Genomic DNA, 17793 nt, shown 5'->3' with positions numbered 1-17793 from the left:
TTTACAGACAGTTAATTAACAGTACAGTGGCAAAATGGCAAAGTAACAGAGACTGGAATTGATTAGCGCTGGTTGGTGCTTGAGACATGAACATTATTTGAAGGTCTGGTTTTATTTGATAATTTACAGTATTTACATTTCCTGCTTGAGGTGATGAAATCGCCTGAACATCACCTGGTCTGTTACATTTCCACAAACAGACAGACACCAAAGAGGCAACATCAACCAACACTTGAGTCCCAGAAATCTGATTCACCTGCCACAGTGATGAAGTGACTGACAATGATCAATAACTAACTACAGATATTTAATGTTTTTTTTTTTTTTTTTGTGCAACAACAGGGACAATAATAGTCGTAGTTAATGCCCCTTCATAAATCATTTACAGTCATACAGTACAAATCAGGGCTTGTATTTATCAAACTAGTAAAAGTAAGTTTTTGGATGTTATTGAACTGTAAAAGTAATTAATAATAATTAATTAAATTATTAGAGGCAATGAAGGAACATGCAGTAAAATTTGCCAATTATTTGATTGATTTGATTCAAACATTTGATACAGTGTTTCTTCATTTTTTTGTTTGTTTGTTTGTTTTTTTTTACTTTTTTTTGTTTTTATGACATTTTTGTTAATTTCACATATTAATTATGAAGGATTTCTCACAAATAAAATAACAGAAAAAAATGTAAATACATTTTTTTTTTACTGCAGAAAAACTAATACTACATACTAATTCTATACAGGATACTACATAGGCTACTGATTGCCATGATATACTGTTTTAGAGCTAACCAACATGCAGTGATCATCAGATGTCCATCAAACTGAAAACGTGAACGTCACTGCCTCTGAAACTTCACAAACACGGCGGCAAAATGTCTTTAATACTTTAATATTTAATACTTCAGTGTTTTTGTTGTTTCCAGTAACTTCCTCAAGTTTTTTTATCACCAACCACAATTTATTTAATTTCAAGATATTGAATTTTTTATTTTTGCCCAGCTGAGTTTTTTTTTTTTTTGTGCCAAAAAATCAACCATATTTATAGTCTGTTTTAGTGTAGATATGTGTGTTACTGCTGACACTTCTTAAGTGTAACTCTCATAAGTTTGATAAATACAGGCCCTGTAGCATAAACCACAAAAGTTAAAAAAAAAATGTTTAAGACTCAGTAGATCAGGGGGAATCCTCCTCCCTCAGTCCTCCCTGCAGATGATTTTGGAGTACAGGTCGTTCTCTTTGAACAGCAGATAGTCCTTCAGCCTGTTTGGCAGATGGATGGACATCAGACCACTGCAGCTCAGGTGTTTCCGGATCACCACTCTGCTCAGGTGAGACAGAGAGCGAGGGTTGCCTGGACCATAGAGAACAGTAGTTTGTACCAAAGTGACACCAAACTGTTGTGTAACCACATCTGATTGTTTTCCCCACAAACTGAACTCACGTGTGGTTCTGTGAATGTGAGGCCACTCTTTGTGTTTCTCCAGGATTTTTGTCAGTTTGCCGCAGAGAGAAACCTGCCCAACGTATTCCAGGAGGATGGACACAACTCGGCCCACCAGGTTCACCAGCCAGGAGACGCTGATGAAGTCACAAAACTGGAGAACAGACAGGTAGTTAGTCTGTTTAGACACAACTTCAGGGAAGTGAACAATTTATTTGTCTTGTCTTCAATTAGTGTGACAAGAATTTAGCTCATTTTTCCAGTTTTTTGAGGTCAACAGTGAGATTCCATGTTCAAATAACTGTTATTTATGATTTATTGTGGTTGTAATGAACACTGCAGCCTCTAGAGGTCACTGCTGCACTTTGGGCTTGATTATCAGAATAACTTCATTACAGGTAACAAATCCTCATTTTAAGAAACTGAAGCCACCAAATATTTGGTATTTGTGTTTGATAAATGACTCAAAATACTTATATTGCAGATTGTCTGCTGGTCAGCTAATTTACATGAATTCTGACAGTCTATATAATAACAGTCTTTCTTCACAATTTCAACAAATTCATATTAAACTAGAGGGGCACTCAGAGAGCCCAGACCTCCACCAAGGCCAATTTCAAACAACATACACAAGACCTAAGAAGAAAAAAATTGAAAGTCATATTATATGATCTGGATCTGCCCTAAAATTTAATGGGTTCATCTCTGGCCCTCGCCCCAACAGTATCAGTATTTTTTGCATAATCCTGCTGACAAACAAACAAACCATGTTTCATGTTGTGAAACATAGTTTTTACTTCTATGGTAAGAAAAGAACTCACAGCAACCTTTTCCTCCTGATGCTGAGCGTAATCAGACTCACTCAGCTCGTCCCAGTTGTCTTCATGGTCGCAACAGAAACACTTGTCAGCGCTGTAGCCGTTGTTGAGCAGCAGCCTCAGCATCACCTCGTCCTTCAGGCAGTACTGCAGCGCGGTGGGAAACACTGTGTCGTTCACCACCGTGAAGTAACAGTTCACATCTGCTTTGGCTTCAAGCAGCAGCTTCACAATCTCGTAGCGCCCCGACCTCACCGCCACCATGAGGCAGCACAGCGGGTCCAGGTCAGGTCTGGCTCCCGCCTTCAGCAGTATCTCAGTGCAGGTCGTGTCTCCATTGGACACAGCGAAGTACAGCGGGCTCCTCCTCATGTCTCCGTAGTTGTCAGAGATGTGAGGGGCCAACAGCGCGTTGACATCGAAGCCTTTCTGCAGCAGGAGCTCCAGGCAGTGAGTGTGGCCCCCGTCGGCAGCGGAGTGGACCGGGCTGTGGCCGGACAGCCGCAAGGCCCGTCGAGTGGTGATTGGGATCAAAATCCTCAAAGCTCTGATGGAGAAAAGGAGAAGATCACTGTGGAAGAAGTGCGAAACATCAGAAACTAATACACATGAAACAGTCTAAACATTTAACAAAAAACTACTTTCTCTAGAGGTAAGAGCGACCCTGCACTCCCTGGTAGGCCTCTCCTCATGGTGCACCTCTGCTTGGAGGCAAGGCCATGGATCAAACCTGATTTATCCCCAAATCATTGACACTAACTATACAATTTGTTTGATTATTGATTGGATCGATACAACAAAAAAAATGGTATGACCCATCATCTCTTTCCATTTATGACACAAAACATCTCAGATGCATCTAGTTGATTTTGAGGAAAAGGTCCACGTCATTCAGGGATGTACAAAAAATAGATTGTGTTTAAGGAGAACTCCACGGATTACAGGTTTATGAATCTCAGGGAGAACTGCTTCTTATGTGGAAACGGTTGTATTAAACCTCTTGTGGCTCCAGGGGGTCTGGGAAATTAAAGTAGTAAGTGGTAAGCTGAAGTGTTAAGTTGAACCTTAATGGCTCAATAAAAAATAGAGACTGAAAACTGCAGAACACCAGCGTCTCCAAAGTACACATAAACATAAACTACTTTATTAAAACCTCCCAGTTTTGTTTCTATTGTTCATTCCCAGGCTCTCATTCTCTCTTTTAAACTAGTCATAAACAAACCACTGTGATAGCAGCTGTGTAACAGGGACCTACTCACAGGTAGTGTCCTTCGTATGCCGCTCGGTGGATGGGCAGCTGGGAGCTCAGGTTGTGGATGTTGGGGTTTGCTCCGTGCTGCAGCAGGATGTCAATACAGTCTGGATTCCCCGAACCTGCAGCATCATACAGGACGCTGTCGCCATTAGGTGCCTGAGCATTTACATCAGCACCTTAATGTGAGAGCAGAATAATGTTCAGTTCCAATCGTTAGTCCACCTGCAACTCTAAATCACTGGAGTATGTCTTAAAGGCTGCAGCCTGGTAAACATCTTTTCCTTTCTGCAACAACTTCAGTCCCACATTAAGACAAACAGGAACGTGTTAAACAATCTACTTAACAATCAGTTTATCTTTTTTTAATGTTTCTATTTACACAAAATGTCAGAGCTTAGTCTTCAAGGTAAAATACACGGGATAATATCACGTTCCCCAGCAAGGTTTTGCAGCTCCCCCTGGGGATCCCGAGGCCTTCACTGGCCAGATGAGATATATAATCCCTCCAGTGTGTTCTGGGCCCTTCCCCGGTGTCTCCTACCAGTTGGACAAGCCCCTAAGACGTCCACTCCCTCCCTTCAAAACAACAAGTGGCCCCTTTTAAATTACATTTGATTCATTGTTAAAATAAAAATAGTTTTATATCCACAACAATGGGACAATAAGGGAAAAACCCCTTAAAAGGAAGGGCATGGACGATCTGTGCAGTATTGGTTCACCATGTTTGATGAGGAGCTCCAGGACTTCAGGGTGGCTATATTCTGCTGCGATGCCCAGAGGAGTCACTCCATGCTGGTCAGTCTCCGAAACCTGACCTCCGTTCTGCAGCAGGAGCTCCATGATGTGGACACAGCCGGCCCTGGAGGCCTCGTGCATGGCCGTCCACTTCTTCAGACACACCTGCTCCACTCGAGCTCCTCCAGCTATCAGACAGGAAACCATCCTTTGAGACCCGGCTCTGACCGCTGCAGGGAGGACAAGAGAGGCGGAGGAACTGTCGGTGAGGATGGACAAAACTTATCTCAGGTATTACTACAGTGTCTGCTGTGGAGGATCAAAAGGGACACAGGTAGCAGACAGTATTCTGACCTAGAAGCAGAGGAGACTCATTCTTGCTGTTGGTGGTGTGAGGAGAAGCTCCGTGGTCCAGCAGCATCTTCACATTTTCCACCAAACTGGCTTTTACTGCTAAAGTCAGGAAGGTCTCACCCTCCAGAGTCTTTTCCTCCAGAGTCAGACTGAAAGACGCTGGAACACACAACACAAGCTGCTCTTTATTTGACTGAATTCAGCTCAAAAATCATCACTTATGCACCGGCACATACTGACTGACACATGCCCTGTAAAAAATAAATACAGAGGAAACAGTTCACAGGTTGTGCTCACTGTTCAGGATTCAGCTAAAAAGTGGTTTAAAAAAAAGTGATCAAATATTTACACATTTTAGTATGAATTGATTGTAATTAATTAAATTTGAATTTTTTATGTTTTAATTTAAGACGTTAATTTAAATGAAATTATATAATCAGTCAAAAATGTTATGTATATTCTTATATTAATCTGTAAAAGCAAAATGGTACTCATTTATGTTTAAATCCTTGTACAACAGATTATATTTTTTATTAACCTTCAAAAATAAATGTTAATGTACTGTATATATACTGGATTTTGATCATTAATTGTAATCAAGAACCAAATCAATTACTGTGGTTTGTAGATCTTGTGGAGTTTTTTTTTTTACGTAAATATGTTTTTATCTCTTCACGATGTGGAAAAAAGATAAAATCTCCTTGTGCTGCCATCTAGTGTTTGAAAATTAACATCTATTTTAAACCTGCATAAACGCCAGCATCTACTCTGCTCTGATTCGCTTCTGACTGTCATGTGAAATAAATGTCTGGACCTCTTACCCACCGTACAGCACCGTCTCTAGGACCGAGACCAGAGGTTGCACCGCCGCCCTGTGCAGAGGATACCAGCCGTGCTCATCCACTGCAGTGAAGGCTGCTGGGAAATCACAGAGCTCCTGCAGAGCCAACATGTCACCTGCAGAGACAGCTTCAGTAAGGACTTTTTCCTTTCTCAGAATATAATGATGCGTTAAAACAGTGGGATTTGCTCCTGTTGTAAATCATTGTCTGTAGGACCACGTTTCCCAACAGCCACAGTCCTTACTGAGCTTTATGTGTACAGGAATTAATCTCACTGACAGTGGGGGAGTCTGAACAAAACCCCATCACACTGGTTGATTTAAGTCATCAGGAAAGAACAGCACCTTCTTCCTGTTTTGTGCTGTGATGCATTTCAGTAGGTTTCCCAAACTGGGACCCAGATAAGTTTCAGTTGTGTTTGTGTCCCCACTGGTCTCATTAACTGAGCACACAGCAGCGTCATCTCTCACAAACTGATAGATATTGATAAATTCATCATCATCGTCTAAATGTAGCGTTTGTATTTTAATATCTTTGCAAATGTGAAGTGCTATATAAAAAAGTATGTACTGTATATGACATTTACCTCGTTCAATGGCGTCCACAAGCCTCAGAGTTTCACTCCTAAACATACAAACAGGAAGATGAGGGTCAATGTTAGAGAAACTCATCATGTCAAACTTGGATTTGGACTTGCAGCTGGTTCATGCTTGTACCTCCCTGATCCCCCCCGGTGGTCTCTCTGACATGACTCCTGAATGATCATCTGCACGTCATAGTCCAGGAGTTCATCTTCATCCATGTCTTCAGATGCATCCATCGCTCTGACATCACACAGGTACCGTCGCACAAAATCACAACTTCACCATTATATTAATCCCAGTTAAAATAAACCTCATCTGTTCTCTCGAACTAAAAGAAACAATCTGTTAATTGCAAACTGAATGAACTAACAAGTCAAGGGACAAATTCGTCCCTTGACTTGTTAGTTCATTAGTACAAAGTAAAAGTACTAAAACCACTTTAAAAGTAAAAGTCATCCATTGAAAATGTTACTTGAGTTATTATGCATTAATATGCTGATTATTTTCTTGATTAATTCATAATGTTTGGTTAGTAAAAAGTCAGAAAACAGTGATGCCATCACAAATTACCCACAGCCCAAAATGTTTCGTTACGTCCAGCCAACAGTCCAAATCTCAAAAATCATCTTAAAAAAGAAAAGAAAAACAGCAAATCTTCACCTCATCATGAAAGGTTTGACATTTTTGCATGACAAGCTACTTTAAAAAATAATCAATTGGATTTTTAAATAATTTCTGTCAATTGACTAATGATTTTGTTGTACTTGTACATGCGTGTTGATAGTTTAATCTATAACAAAGCAACCTAATTTGTGAAGTAACTAGTAACTACAGCTTTTAGCCAGTTGTAGTTTGGTAGAAGTGCAGAATTTCCCTCTGAAATGTTGTAGAGAAGAAGTATAACGTTTCAGAAAATGGAGATACTCAACTAAAGTACAAGTAGCTCAGATTTGTAACTCAGTACTGGAGTAAACATACAGGACTTTCCAGTAAAGAACTGGGGCATAGCTCTCGAATGTTTGATCACAGAGACACATTCAGCAGCTGTCTGAGTAAACTGTGAGGCCGACACTGAAACGAGCTCCTTCCTCTTCCCTGAGCTCGTACGTTTTTTGTTATCAGCTCTATTTTCAGGACACTTTGACCCCTGACCTCATTTCTGTTGATCAGCCACAACACTGGCCATGCAGGCAACTCAGCAATTGCACAGTCTTATGAATTTTACATCATTCCGTTGAGGAGAATCTGAAAAATACACCTGTAACGTAAGCAAACTTAAATTTCATCATTCTTACCTGGTAAATGGGTCAGAGTGGAAGTCACAGGACGAAGCAGCAGCAGCACAGTGTTTGTGTCATGGCTCAGCCGCCCCCCCTCCGCTCCCCTCTCAGGGCCCACCCAGACTCACACATACACACAGACACACACTCCTCCATGCTATTTATAGGTGTCACCTGTTCCAGTGTATTTAACATGCAGGCCGTTCCACCACACCTAATGGAGTGTAATGTCTCTCTGCACACATTCTCCCCAGCTAACGACGCACAATAATGAGCCGGCCGGTTGTATGAATATTTATTATGTCATTATGATTCCTCAGACAAAAACACGGAGATCAGTGCACATGCTGTTAGACAACAAATCCATAAGAACCTGCTGAAATGACGAAGAGGCCTGAAGAATGAAATGACTGATGGCAGATTTGCAGCTCTGACCTTTGACCTCTTAACCTTTAATTACCATTTTGATGGTAAAGTTGAAAGTTTTGAACATGCAGTTTAGAATAAAGGGGAAAGGTACAGTCTACAATCAATATGGTGATCAGCGCTGACTCTAAAAAGGTTCCAGCTGACAGGTAATTTACAGAAAGACTGACAGATATTTATGTTTGAAAGGAAACATTCACACATATGACTAAGTGAGAGCACAATTTAGTCAACAAATCCCATGAAACTGGTCGAGGCCGCAAACCTTGAGTCTGGTTCTGTTGGAGGTTTCTTTCTCTTAAAAGGGAGTTTTCCCTCCCCCCTGTCGCCAATGCTTGCTCTTGGGGTGTTGGGTTTCTCTCTATAATAAAGTAAGGTGCCGACCTTACTCTGTAAAGTGCCTTGAGATATTGTATATCATGATTTGGTGCTATTCAAATAAAATTAAATTGAATGAAAAGAACAAAACCAACAAAGTGTTTCTCGGTACTTTTTGACTCTAATGTTTTTCTGGCCCATTGGTTCCAACTGACGACTGCATTTTTAAAAGCACATCACAAATATATTGTTTGATTGTTGCTGTTAAATTCAGAATAAATTCAGAATCAATGAATATGAACAAAAAAAGTGTACAATTGACATGCAGCAGATTTTTAAAAAAGAAGCACCTGTTATGTATTTATTATTTACATTTTCTGTAAAAACACAGATTCCAGCAGAATCCTCACAATCTACTATAAATTGTACTTAAAAAATAACAATAAGTTTAAGAAAAAAATAGAGATTACAAAGATTTTAAAAATAGTAACATCCTTTCAAAATGAGCAGGACAGCCCACAGATCGTCACATGATGCGTTCAGGGTCCTGGCTGTAGAGGTCGAGTTCCTGGTACAGAATGAAACTCTTCAGTCTCGGAGGGAACACGTGCGAGTTCATGATTTCAGGGTTGTTGAGTCTCTTCCGGGTCAAACGCCTCCTGATCTCCAGCCTGCAGAGGTGCTTGAGGGAGCGAGGACTGCCTGGAGACCAAGGTTCAGAAAGTCATCTTTACTTTATTAATTCACACACAAGTGAGAGGATGAAACAAAATGATATGGAGTAGAGGTTTGCAACTTCGTGCAGGGATAAGGCCTTCAGTTCTGCCATATCATGAATAAACTCACTGAGGATTTCACATATTTTGGGCCACTCTTGCTGCTTCTCCAGGATGAGTCTGAGTTCGGAGCAGATGTGGACGTGGTTAACGTAGTCCAGCAGAATCAGAACCACGCCCCCGGACAGATGCATGAGGCAGCAGAGACTCATGAACTCACAGAACTGAGAGAAGACGGAAATTCAGGACGTTATTTATGTTGTCTTTGTCTTTGTGTATAAGAGTAGACTTGAAACACATGTTAATGAAGACTATACTCCTAATTAAGTAAATAAACTTGTTAGGATTTCTTTTTTCTCCCAATTTTTGCTTAAAATTTAGCTTTTTCTGCAGTCCCTTCTTGCTTAAGTCTTTAGGCAAGAAGGGGCTCCCACTTGTGCTGTCTGTCAATAATTACGAAGTCTACCAGAACCATTGTAATTATTCTATGCTGTTACAGCTGAGAGGTTCATCTTATTGTGAATGAAAAAGCTCATCTTGCTGCATGCAGTTTAAAACTTTATTAAACAATATATAAATTGGCAAAAACGTAAATTATGTTGGAAATGAACATTACAAATGTATTCAATCAGATTTCAGTCCTGGTTCATTTGGTGATGTTTGTAGTGAGTAGCAAGTTTGTTAAGAATTCAGGAAGAGTTTTGCTGGAAATGAAATTTATGATGTTATATCTATATGCTAAGCCAAGCTAACCAGTAGCTGTTTATTTGTATGTAATTGCAAGTTTTTCTATTGCTACATTGCCAACATTAGCATTAAGAGCTGTTAACTTACCAGTCTTGGCAGGAGTTTCAGCCATTAGCGTTTACTAGACAAGAGGTTATGATACGCCCTCTGAGCAGCGCTACTTCCCTTAGGGCACATTGGACGCTACAGTGACTTGGTATCGGAAAGTGATGAGACAGTCCGACCAGGCTAGCTGGTTAGTATGCTAACTTCAGTAGAAGAGAGGTAGTGATAGAAATAGAAGCAAAAACAAGAGGGTTGCTTTTCACAGCTGAAGACAGCTGTTGGTGAGGAAAAAAATGTTTGATGGTAAAGTCAAAATGTTTCTTCGAGACTCATAAGTAAACAGCTGTTAATGCTAACCTTGGCTATGCAGCAATAGCAAAATTTGCCGATAGCTTCTTTAATAGGCAGACCCCAGAGTGATGTTAATCTTGTCATATAATATTCCAGCAGAGAGCAAGTAAGTATTTTTCCCAAAAATGTCAAACTACAGGTTTAAAGAAAACAAAAAATGGAAAACGCTCACTGGGATTTTCCTCTCAACGTCATCCGCAGCATCCAAAGCTTCGTCATGATGACAGTGAAAGCAACTCTCCACCTCATAGCCGTTGTTGAGCAGCAGCCTCATCATCACCTCGTCCTTCAGGCAGTACTGCAGCGCGGTGGGAAACACTGTGTCGTTCACCACCGTGAAGTAACAGTTCACATCTGCTTTGGCTTCAAGCAGCAGCTTCACAATCTCATAACGCCCAGACCGGACGGCCACCAGGAGGCAGCACAGTGGGTCCAGGTCCGTCTTCGCTCCGGCCGCCAGCAGGACTTTGGTGCATTCCACATCACCGTTGGAGACAGCGAAGTACAAGGCACTCTTCCTCATGTCCCGGTAGTTTTCAGAGTTTCTAGTGTTCATACGGAAGTTGACGTCAAAGCCACAGGCCAGCAGCAGCTGCACACATTGGCTCTGACCTCCCTCCGCTGCAGAGTGCACTGGGCTCTGACCTGCTGCCTTGATGGCCTTCTTATTGGTCAAAGGTATCAGCATCTTCAGAGCACTGCGAGGAAAAAAAACAAGGGGTGAATTGAGCAATTATCATCAAAGTTTGCGGACTGACTCAGACGGACAAAGTAAATCTATTCAAACTTTTCATGGTGTGTTAAATTTTGCTAAATTTGTACATGTGAACCTGCATTATTGTCCAATAGAAAGCTGTCTTGACAATGCTGACCTATGAGGGGACAGAGAATCCAAAATGGAGGAAGCTATCATAGGTTATTAGCTTTGTATCATCATCCACTTTTCAGTATTGAACCTCATAAAGTGCTTCTGACTTGTGCCAGCAAACTCCTGAGTTTCTAGCACATTCGTCGTTAGTCGTCGGGCACTGCCTATAGTATGAAGAGCAGAGGAATTTCTCTGTGACACTTTCTGGTGAGACCAGGCCTTTAAGCCCAACTGGCGTCACCTACTGGCTACATTGTTCACCACAGCCCAAGATACTGGCAGCGTTTGACTCAAGGGGCTCACTCATAGTGTCCGGCGTATGCGGCCTTGTGGATGGGCAGGTGTCCGGTGATGCTGGGAAGGTTGGGGTTGGCTCCATTGTCAAGCAGCAGCTGAATGCAATCAGTGTTTCCTGATCCGGCTGCATCCAGCAGGACACTTTCCCCGTTACAGGCCTGAGAGTTCACACTGCTACCTGAGCAGGGAAGAGAGAGGAGGTTGGGTACTTGCACATCTAATAATGGAGACAGGTCTGTAGAGGGTAAGTTGAGACAAATCCCTAACGCTGTTCCAGCTAGTCAAATGCTTCCGTACAAAGACCTTTTCTGGTATGACACCAAACAAATTCGTACCCGTGTTGTGAGTTTCACGTTCATGATTTAAATGTTAGTTAAAACTGTCTTCTGACTGACCACAGTTCAGCAAAATCTCAGTGATGTGGAAGTGTCCATGCTCTGCAGCCACGGCGAGCGGTGTCACTCCCGTCACATCCCTCTGGTTTACCCGCCCACTGTTCCTGAGCAGCAGCATCAGGATGTCCACATTGCCGACACTGGCCGCCTCGTGCATGGCCGTCCACTTCTTCCTGCACACCTGCTCCACCCAGGCGCCATGAACCACGAGAGAGTGCGTCATCTCGTAAGAGTTGGCCCTCACTGCTGCAGGGCGAGGAGAAAGTGTGTTTTAAGCAGCAGTGATTTTATGGAGGTTGTGATCAACCAACAAGAGGAATATTTAGCTTTTCTACTCTACTGCTTTTCTACTGACAATCAGGCAAGTGACTAAGTGTACATGAAAGTTCTTACTCACAGTGACAAATCTCCAGATAATAAACACTGCAGAGCCGTTTAGTCTCTTTTAGTTCCGAGTTTTGGTATAAAAATCCTGTTAAATAAATCTGATTATTTTCAAACTCAGAACTAGACCCCATCGTGCTTTTGAGTAGCAACACATCCTTTACTCTTGTGCCAGACTCAGGACAAACTTTACATATGCACCCCACTAGTGGTAAAGATGTCTCTGCATGTTTCATCCATCCACCACTTTGCTTTCTGTAGTGTCACAACCTTCACTGGCTCATGAGACCACAAGCCTTGTTCCTCTTTAGCTCCCTGCTCTACAGTATTACCCAGCAGCAGCGGTGACTCGTTCTTGCTGTTGGTGTTGTGAGGCGAGGCTCCGTGCAGCAGCAGGCTCGTCACATTCTCCACCAGTCCGGCTTTAACTGCCAGTGTCAGCGGTGTCTCTCCCCCCACGGCCGTTCTCTCCTCCAGGCTAAGCCCCTGAGATGCCACTAACACAACACAACACAACACAGCAGAGGACACAGAGAAGGGGGGGTCAGCGGCTACATTCCTGGAGTTCATATAGGGCTGACAGCCGGTTGAGGCAGATGGCCGCCCACCCTGAGTCCAGTTCTGCCCAAGGTTTCTGCCTCTTAAAGGAAGTTTTTCCTTGCCACTGTCGCCAAGTGCTGCTCTTGGTGGGAATTGTTGGGTCTGTTTCTTTCCCTTTACTTTATAGAGAAGGTCTTGACCTCCTCCAATTGGAAAGTGCCTTGAGATAACTTGTGTTGTGATTTGGCGCTATGTAAATAAAACTTGATTTGATTTGATTTGAGCTGTGCTAACCTGGCAGGTGAGCCAGTAAGCCGTCGACACCTGGCTGCTGGCTGACCTCCTGGATAAATAAGTGGGCAGCGACAACACAAAGTTATTTTAGATCAAGAGGACTGTTGACACGAGCTGTCAGACAGAAGGCAGCATCATTTCTCTGTGAAATATTCTGTGTATTAATATTATTTCAGGCAGCCATTATTTTGAAGATGCCACCGGTCTTGTGGTGTCAGCTGCATTCAGCCTGATGTGACCTGGGTTTCATCTTTGCTTGTCATCTCTGTTTATTTATTGGTGTCACCTCCACTGGTTAAAGGTAGGAGGTTATATTTTCACACTTGTCTGTTGCTGTGCCTCTTAGCATCTGACTAACATAGCTTTGGTTTACGGTCAGGATATACTTGATCAGAACCATTTTGTACTACGTGTTGTCTGTGGCTCGTCTACTAATGACAAGGTTGGCGTTTCAGTCCCACGCTCCTGTCCACATGTGGTAGTGCCCTTGACATAGACACTGAACCCCAAGTTGTCCCTGATGGGGAGGTTTGTACCTGGCATGGCAGCCAACAGTGTGAGAATTTTTGTGTTTCTTTGTCCGTTAAGGTAGAAAAGCATTATACATAAGTGAAGTCCATTCACCATACACCGACAGTGTTTACAGGCGGAGCGAAAAGACAGTCGTAAGAGAGTGAAGAGAAACACATTCTCATTTAAAAATCAGGATAATCTTGCACTTTTTCAGTTTCTCCAGGAAGACATCCATAGCCTTCACATGAAAAGAAGGAAGTAAAGGACAGAGAAGTTAATATCCCAGCCGCTGTGCAATTGACGACATTGATTGCACAGCTTATAAATCACAATGTGAGGTAGGTGTGAATGGACGTTTTAGAAAGTTGCAAATTGATGACACAGCCCCTCCTAATCCTATGTCAGAGAGGCATGGGGGGAGGGTGTTTCTGAAGCTATTCAAGGCTCTGACAGGCAGGTGTGTGGAAGAAGACCTGGCCCCTTAAACCGGACTTGATTGCTCTGTCAAAATGACACAGAGGAGTCTCACCAGCCTCGTCAGCCTCTTTTAGCCCCTGGTTTAGGTTTTACAGGACGTCTACTGTCTGGATCAGTGTCAGTGTTTCCAGCAGCAGGCAGCTGACTCTTGTTATGCTGCTCATCCTTTTGTCACAATAATAAACTTCTGTCAGTCTGTCTGTTTCTGCTTCATTATTCTGTTAAATATCTATAGTGTATAATAGTGTCTCCCCTGCCATTACTGACCTCATGACCTCTTGACCTCCTTCAGCACTAGACTTTAAATAATGCTGCTGTATTACTTAAAACACGGTTGTTATTTGTTCACATTTTTTAATTTTCACTCTAACTTACGATCTGATGAATAAATAAAACCTGAGTTTATGTACTCACATCTCAGGACAGTCTCCAGAACCTCCAGGACCGGTTGGGATGCGGCTCGGTGGAGGGGAAGCCAACCACGACTGTCCGACTCCCGGAAGGCGAAGGTGTGACTCAACATCTCCCTGAGCACCGACACCTCACCTGGTTACCACGGCAACGACAACAGCGCAGGGGTTTTTAGGAGAGACAAGGGGAGAGAGAGAGAAACAAACCAGGACTCACTGGAGCTGATACGTGTTGGATAGTGTTGTTTACTTTTCCTTTTTCTGTCGACAGTGTCCACCTTTCCCTTCTCCCATAACACATCTTTGTCCCGCCTCTCTGTTTATTTATCTCCCTCTGTCTGTCAGTCTGCCAGCCTCCTGATGCTTGGCAGTCCGCACCCACAGCTGCTGACCATGTGACTTTGGCTGCCGGCCTCAGAGGAGAGCCAACAGACCAAAGGTAAAGACAGTGTCTGTGGTGATGCTGAAGGTATTTCCAGTGTGATGTCCAGCCTACCTTGCTCGATGGCAGCCAGGACTCTCAGATTTTCATCCGTAACAGCTGCTAAACTAACAGCCAGGACCAGAGGACGCACAGGACAGTCAGCTGTCAGTCTTTAATACATGTGTTTTGTTTTGTTTTGTTTTTTGAGGTGGATGGAGTTTAGACCTAGCTTCCATACCTGGCTCCAGATTTCAGAAAGGCATCCTGACAGGAGTCTTGAATACTCAGCTGGATGATGAGGTCATTGAGCTCCTCTTCACCATATTCTTCATAAGTGTTCATCACTCTGCAAGAAGGAAACACATGATTCCAGTTAGCTGATAAACAGCTCAATTACAGTCTGTATTTCCAAAATTCAAGACATTTATTTAAAGTATCAAAGACCAAACTGGTGCTCATGCATTTTTGAGCACATTTACAAGAAATCACCTTCACTTAAGGTTACATTTATTAATTTTTGGCCATTCGGGGGCATCAGGAAACACAACTCTGACATATTACCAGCTTATAAAGTAGTTGAGGCCAACGTGTCGGCAAACAGCTGCAGACACAGAGAAACGTGTGTGTGTGTGTGTGTGTCCCTGAATGTAAGACTGATCTTCACTGTCCTGTAAGCTCTGATTTATCAATTTTCATTAAAATGTTCCTCACATTTTTTTTCCAGAATGGCATCCAGCTGGAATACCACAATGTAAATGAAGGTGGACAAAGCAACAGAAACAAATCAGAAAAGATCATGGTGTTGAATCAACACAGAAAAGGAGACTGTGTTCAATCAGTACACTTCCAATTCATGAATTCCAATTAAGTGCTAGTGAAGCCCAGAGAGTATAGTCACAGCATAGCAGGTCAGCTTTCATGCTCAATTCAAGAATAAAGTTTGCAGTTAATGAGTAATGATTGAACATTTTCTTGGCTTTAAATTGAACTCTGTTTCCAATATTAATAATTATAATATTGATAATAATAATAATAATAATAAATTACACAGTTCTTTCCATGAAAATAACCACATAATTTTTCCAAAATTATAGACTCATACAACAAAGCAGTACCTAGTAAAGGTTATTGGTGCTTGATTATTCAAGGATCCCCATTCACTAAAAACATAAATGACAGGCCAATGCAAAATAAAAAAACAAAAACTGAGGCTGATGGATGACAACAAAGCAAGCAGCATTAGATTGCAGATGTTCATGTTCTTGTGTCCACCCCCTTTGCAGACAGAAACCCCCCCCCAGCCACAAAATCCTGATTCTGACACCAGCATCCAGGCAGATCTTTATCTAATAAATCAAATACTCTAATGTCTTTGCAGATAAACCCAAAAATTCTCACCTGTGAGGTATTCTAGCAGCACTCGCTGATGAGTTCAAACTTTGCTAACAGCTCAGAGTGTTTTTATATTTATGTGCGCCCTACTTTCAGATTCCTGGCAGTCCTGCCTGCAGAGACACAGCGAGGGGGCGTGTAGGACGACACCTGGCCTGCTGCTCTTAAATATAGCCGGGTTACGTGTGCTATTGTGTGAGCTAAGCCAGGTCTTTGGCGTGTTTGGCGGGAATCCTGCATTCAAGATCCCATAAGCATCTGGGGCTTAGGCTGTGAGCTCATGCAGCCAGCGAGGTCACTGTCCATTGTTTCGTGGAAAGAAAAATAAATCGGGTCTATTTTTTTCTTCCAGTGTTTTGTCTGAGAAATATGAGATGATGGTCTCATAAAATGTTGGCTGAGTTAAAGTAAGAGCTGCAGGAAAACTGGGCAACCAGGTGACAGCAGAGGTCTGTGCCAGGCTTTAAATCCTCTTTTATGAGGAAACAGTGTTGTAATTGTTTCCTGGTGTGATGTTTTTAATGCTCTGGTCTTGTTTTCTGCTGTTTGACTTATTGACTTTTAATGACTTTTATCCTCTTGGTTCAAATTGTTTTTGACTTGGCTCTTGCCTGATTTTCATGACCACTGTTTTTTGCTCCCTTTGTTTTCCTATTCACTTGTTTTTAATGTTTTAATTAACCAGGAAAACCCTCCTGATGTAACAAATCTTTTTTTTTCAATACTGAATATTTTCATTAACCTTTTCAAAAAAAAAAAAAAAAAGAAACTGTATGACATAAGACGACATCTTACAGCGAATAACTGAAGAGCAAATGTGGACACATAAAAAGCAGCTAAAAATAAAGCCACCAAACATAAAAAAATACAGATCACAACACAAATAGAAAAAAACATGATGCAATATATTCTCACCATGACCGTAGTAGAATTTTTTATGCATAACTCCTTCCCTTTTGAGACCAAAGCTCATAGAAATTCTCCACAGATTCACAAGAGTTGGTGTCTGAATATGAGCCTTTGTGTGACTTTTCCAATAGTGAAGAGTAACAACTATAAATTCTATAGACTCTATTCTAGAGATCAAGCAAGAATCATATCAGGCCAAATGGACCAAATCCCCAGTTAAAAACGGGACATAAGAGTCCGGATGTGTTAACCAGTCAGCTCCTGTTGTGTATTTAAGCGTCTGGATTTGATCCTGAAAAACCGCTAACATGACAAGCAGGCCACCTCTAAATGAATACTGTGGGTGACAGGTTTACCCAGGGGCCCGGTCCTCCTGCTCTGCTGCTGGCTGTGTGATCCCTGAGGATCCAGCAGATGTCCAGCAGCAGATTAGTGGAGCTTTACAGGGGCCGCCTTGTCGTCTCCTCTGGCTCCCACACTGAAATAGCATTGTACAGCTCAACATAAAGCTCCTATACTGTGAGCGTCCATAAAGGGAGGCTGTGAAATGACTAAAATAAGACTGGTTTTCATCCGTGAAAACAAAACGTCTAAAGTTTTCATCTGTTCTAACTTAAACAGTGTGTTTGTTTAAGTTGTTTGTGGTGATGGAGAGAATATTCTCCAAATTCAGAGCTCAAAATGGAAACACTGTGGAAACTTGTTGTAATGGAAAACTTTTGCTTTAAACAACTAAACTACCATTCATTTTGTCAAAGGTTCATAGGGTTTTTACAGTGCTACACTCTTTGAAAAGATGGGTAAGAGTATATTTTTAATTTAAGCCTGATACATTCATCAGTAAATTTATTCTAAATGGGAGTTACAGGAATATATGGAGAGTCTTATAATGGACCCCCCCCCCCCACCCCCGA

General features: G+C 42.0%; 2 protein-coding genes and 1 long non-coding RNA gene across 9 annotated transcripts; 1 reads left to right on the top strand and 2 right to left on the bottom strand.

The window, feature by feature from the left end:
• Positions 1 to 91: 91 nt before the first annotated feature.
• On the bottom strand, positions 92 to 7353 carry LOC139607398 (ankyrin repeat and SOCS box protein 15-like). Of its 6 annotated transcripts, none has more exons than XM_071460184.1 (10): positions 7329 to 7353; positions 6166 to 6273; positions 6036 to 6073; positions 5433 to 5564; positions 4608 to 4766; positions 4238 to 4483; positions 3523 to 3694; positions 2267 to 2834; positions 1446 to 1599; positions 92 to 1355 (listed from the first exon to the last, which is right to left on the bottom strand). In XM_071460184.1, the coding sequence occupies exons 2-10, from the start codon at positions 6267 to 6269 to the stop codon at positions 1198 to 1200; spliced, it is 1731 nt and encodes a 576-aa protein (XP_071316285.1). In that variant the 5' UTR covers positions 6270 to 6273; positions 7329 to 7353; the 3' UTR covers positions 92 to 1197. The 6 variants fall into 6 exon arrangements, with proteins under 6 accessions (XP_071316285.1, XP_071316306.1, XP_071316312.1 ...); XM_071460205.1 differs by having other exon boundaries at positions 2267 to 2810; XM_071460211.1 differs by having other exon boundaries at positions 3523 to 3637.
• On the top strand, positions 1491 to 14468 carry LOC139607484 (uncharacterized). Its single transcript, XR_011684864.1, has 4 exons — positions 1491 to 1614; positions 5440 to 5581; positions 6149 to 6287; positions 14166 to 14468. It is a non-coding gene; the product is annotated as an uncharacterized lncRNA (long non-coding RNA).
• On the bottom strand, positions 7801 to 17702 carry LOC139607416 (ankyrin repeat and SOCS box protein 15-like). 2 transcript variants are annotated; one of them, XM_071460253.1, is made up of 10 exons: positions 15977 to 17702; positions 14817 to 14924; positions 14651 to 14703; positions 14159 to 14290; positions 12253 to 12417; positions 11537 to 11779; positions 11148 to 11319; positions 10149 to 10674; positions 8904 to 9057; positions 7801 to 8759 (listed from the first exon to the last, which is right to left on the bottom strand). In XM_071460253.1, exons 2-10 carry the CDS (start codon positions 14918 to 14920, stop codon positions 8584 to 8586), a joined length of 1725 nt encoding a protein of 574 aa, XP_071316354.1. In that variant the 5' UTR covers positions 14921 to 14924; positions 15977 to 17702; the 3' UTR covers positions 7801 to 8583. The 2 variants fall into 2 exon arrangements, with proteins under 2 accessions (XP_071316354.1, XP_071316345.1); XM_071460244.1 differs by having other exon boundaries at positions 11537 to 11782; positions 15977 to 17697.
• Between the last annotated feature and the right edge of the window lie 91 nt (positions 17703 to 17793).

The sequence above is a fragment of the Trachinotus anak genome, unplaced genomic scaffold (assembly GCF_046630095.1).
Source record: "Trachinotus anak isolate AG129_WGS33_773 ecotype Australia unplaced genomic scaffold, CSIRO_AGI_Tana_v1 ptg000002l, whole genome shotgun sequence".
In the NCBI taxonomy this organism is placed as follows: Eukaryota; Metazoa; Chordata; class Actinopteri; order Carangiformes; family Carangidae; genus Trachinotus; species Trachinotus anak.
The sequence above is the reverse complement of the archived record's forward strand: the minus strand, read 5'-3'. Positions and strand labels throughout refer to the sequence as shown.

What these genes read in the sequence shown, in the direction of transcription:
- LOC139607398 (XM_071460184.1), bottom strand. Translation starts at nt 6,269, where the DNA reads ATGGATGCATCTGAAGACATGGATGAAGATGAACTCCTGGACTATGAC. An exon ending in CACCGGGGGGGATCAGGGAG is followed by an intron (nt 6,074 to 6,165) that starts GTACAAGCATGA and finishes TTGTATGTTTAG; the next exon opens with GAGTGAAACTCTGAGGCTTG. An exon ending in GCATACGAAGGACACTACCT is followed by an intron (nt 2,835 to 3,522) that starts GTGAGTAGGTCC and finishes CTTCTTCCACAG; the next exon opens with TGATCTTCTCCTTTTCTCCA.
- LOC139607416 (XM_071460244.1), bottom strand. Translation starts at nt 14,920, where the DNA reads ATGAACACTTATGAAGAATATGGTGAAGAGGAGCTCAATGACCTCATC. An exon ending in CCTGGCTGCCATCGAGCAAG is followed by an intron (nt 14,291 to 14,650) that starts GTAGGCTGGACA and finishes CGTGGTAACCAG; the next exon opens with GTGAGGTGTCGGTGCTCAGG. An exon ending in TCTGGAGACTGTCCTGAGAT is followed by an intron (nt 12,418 to 14,158) that starts GTGAGTACATAA and finishes GTGTTGTGTTAG; the next exon opens with TGGCATCTCAGGGGCTTAGC.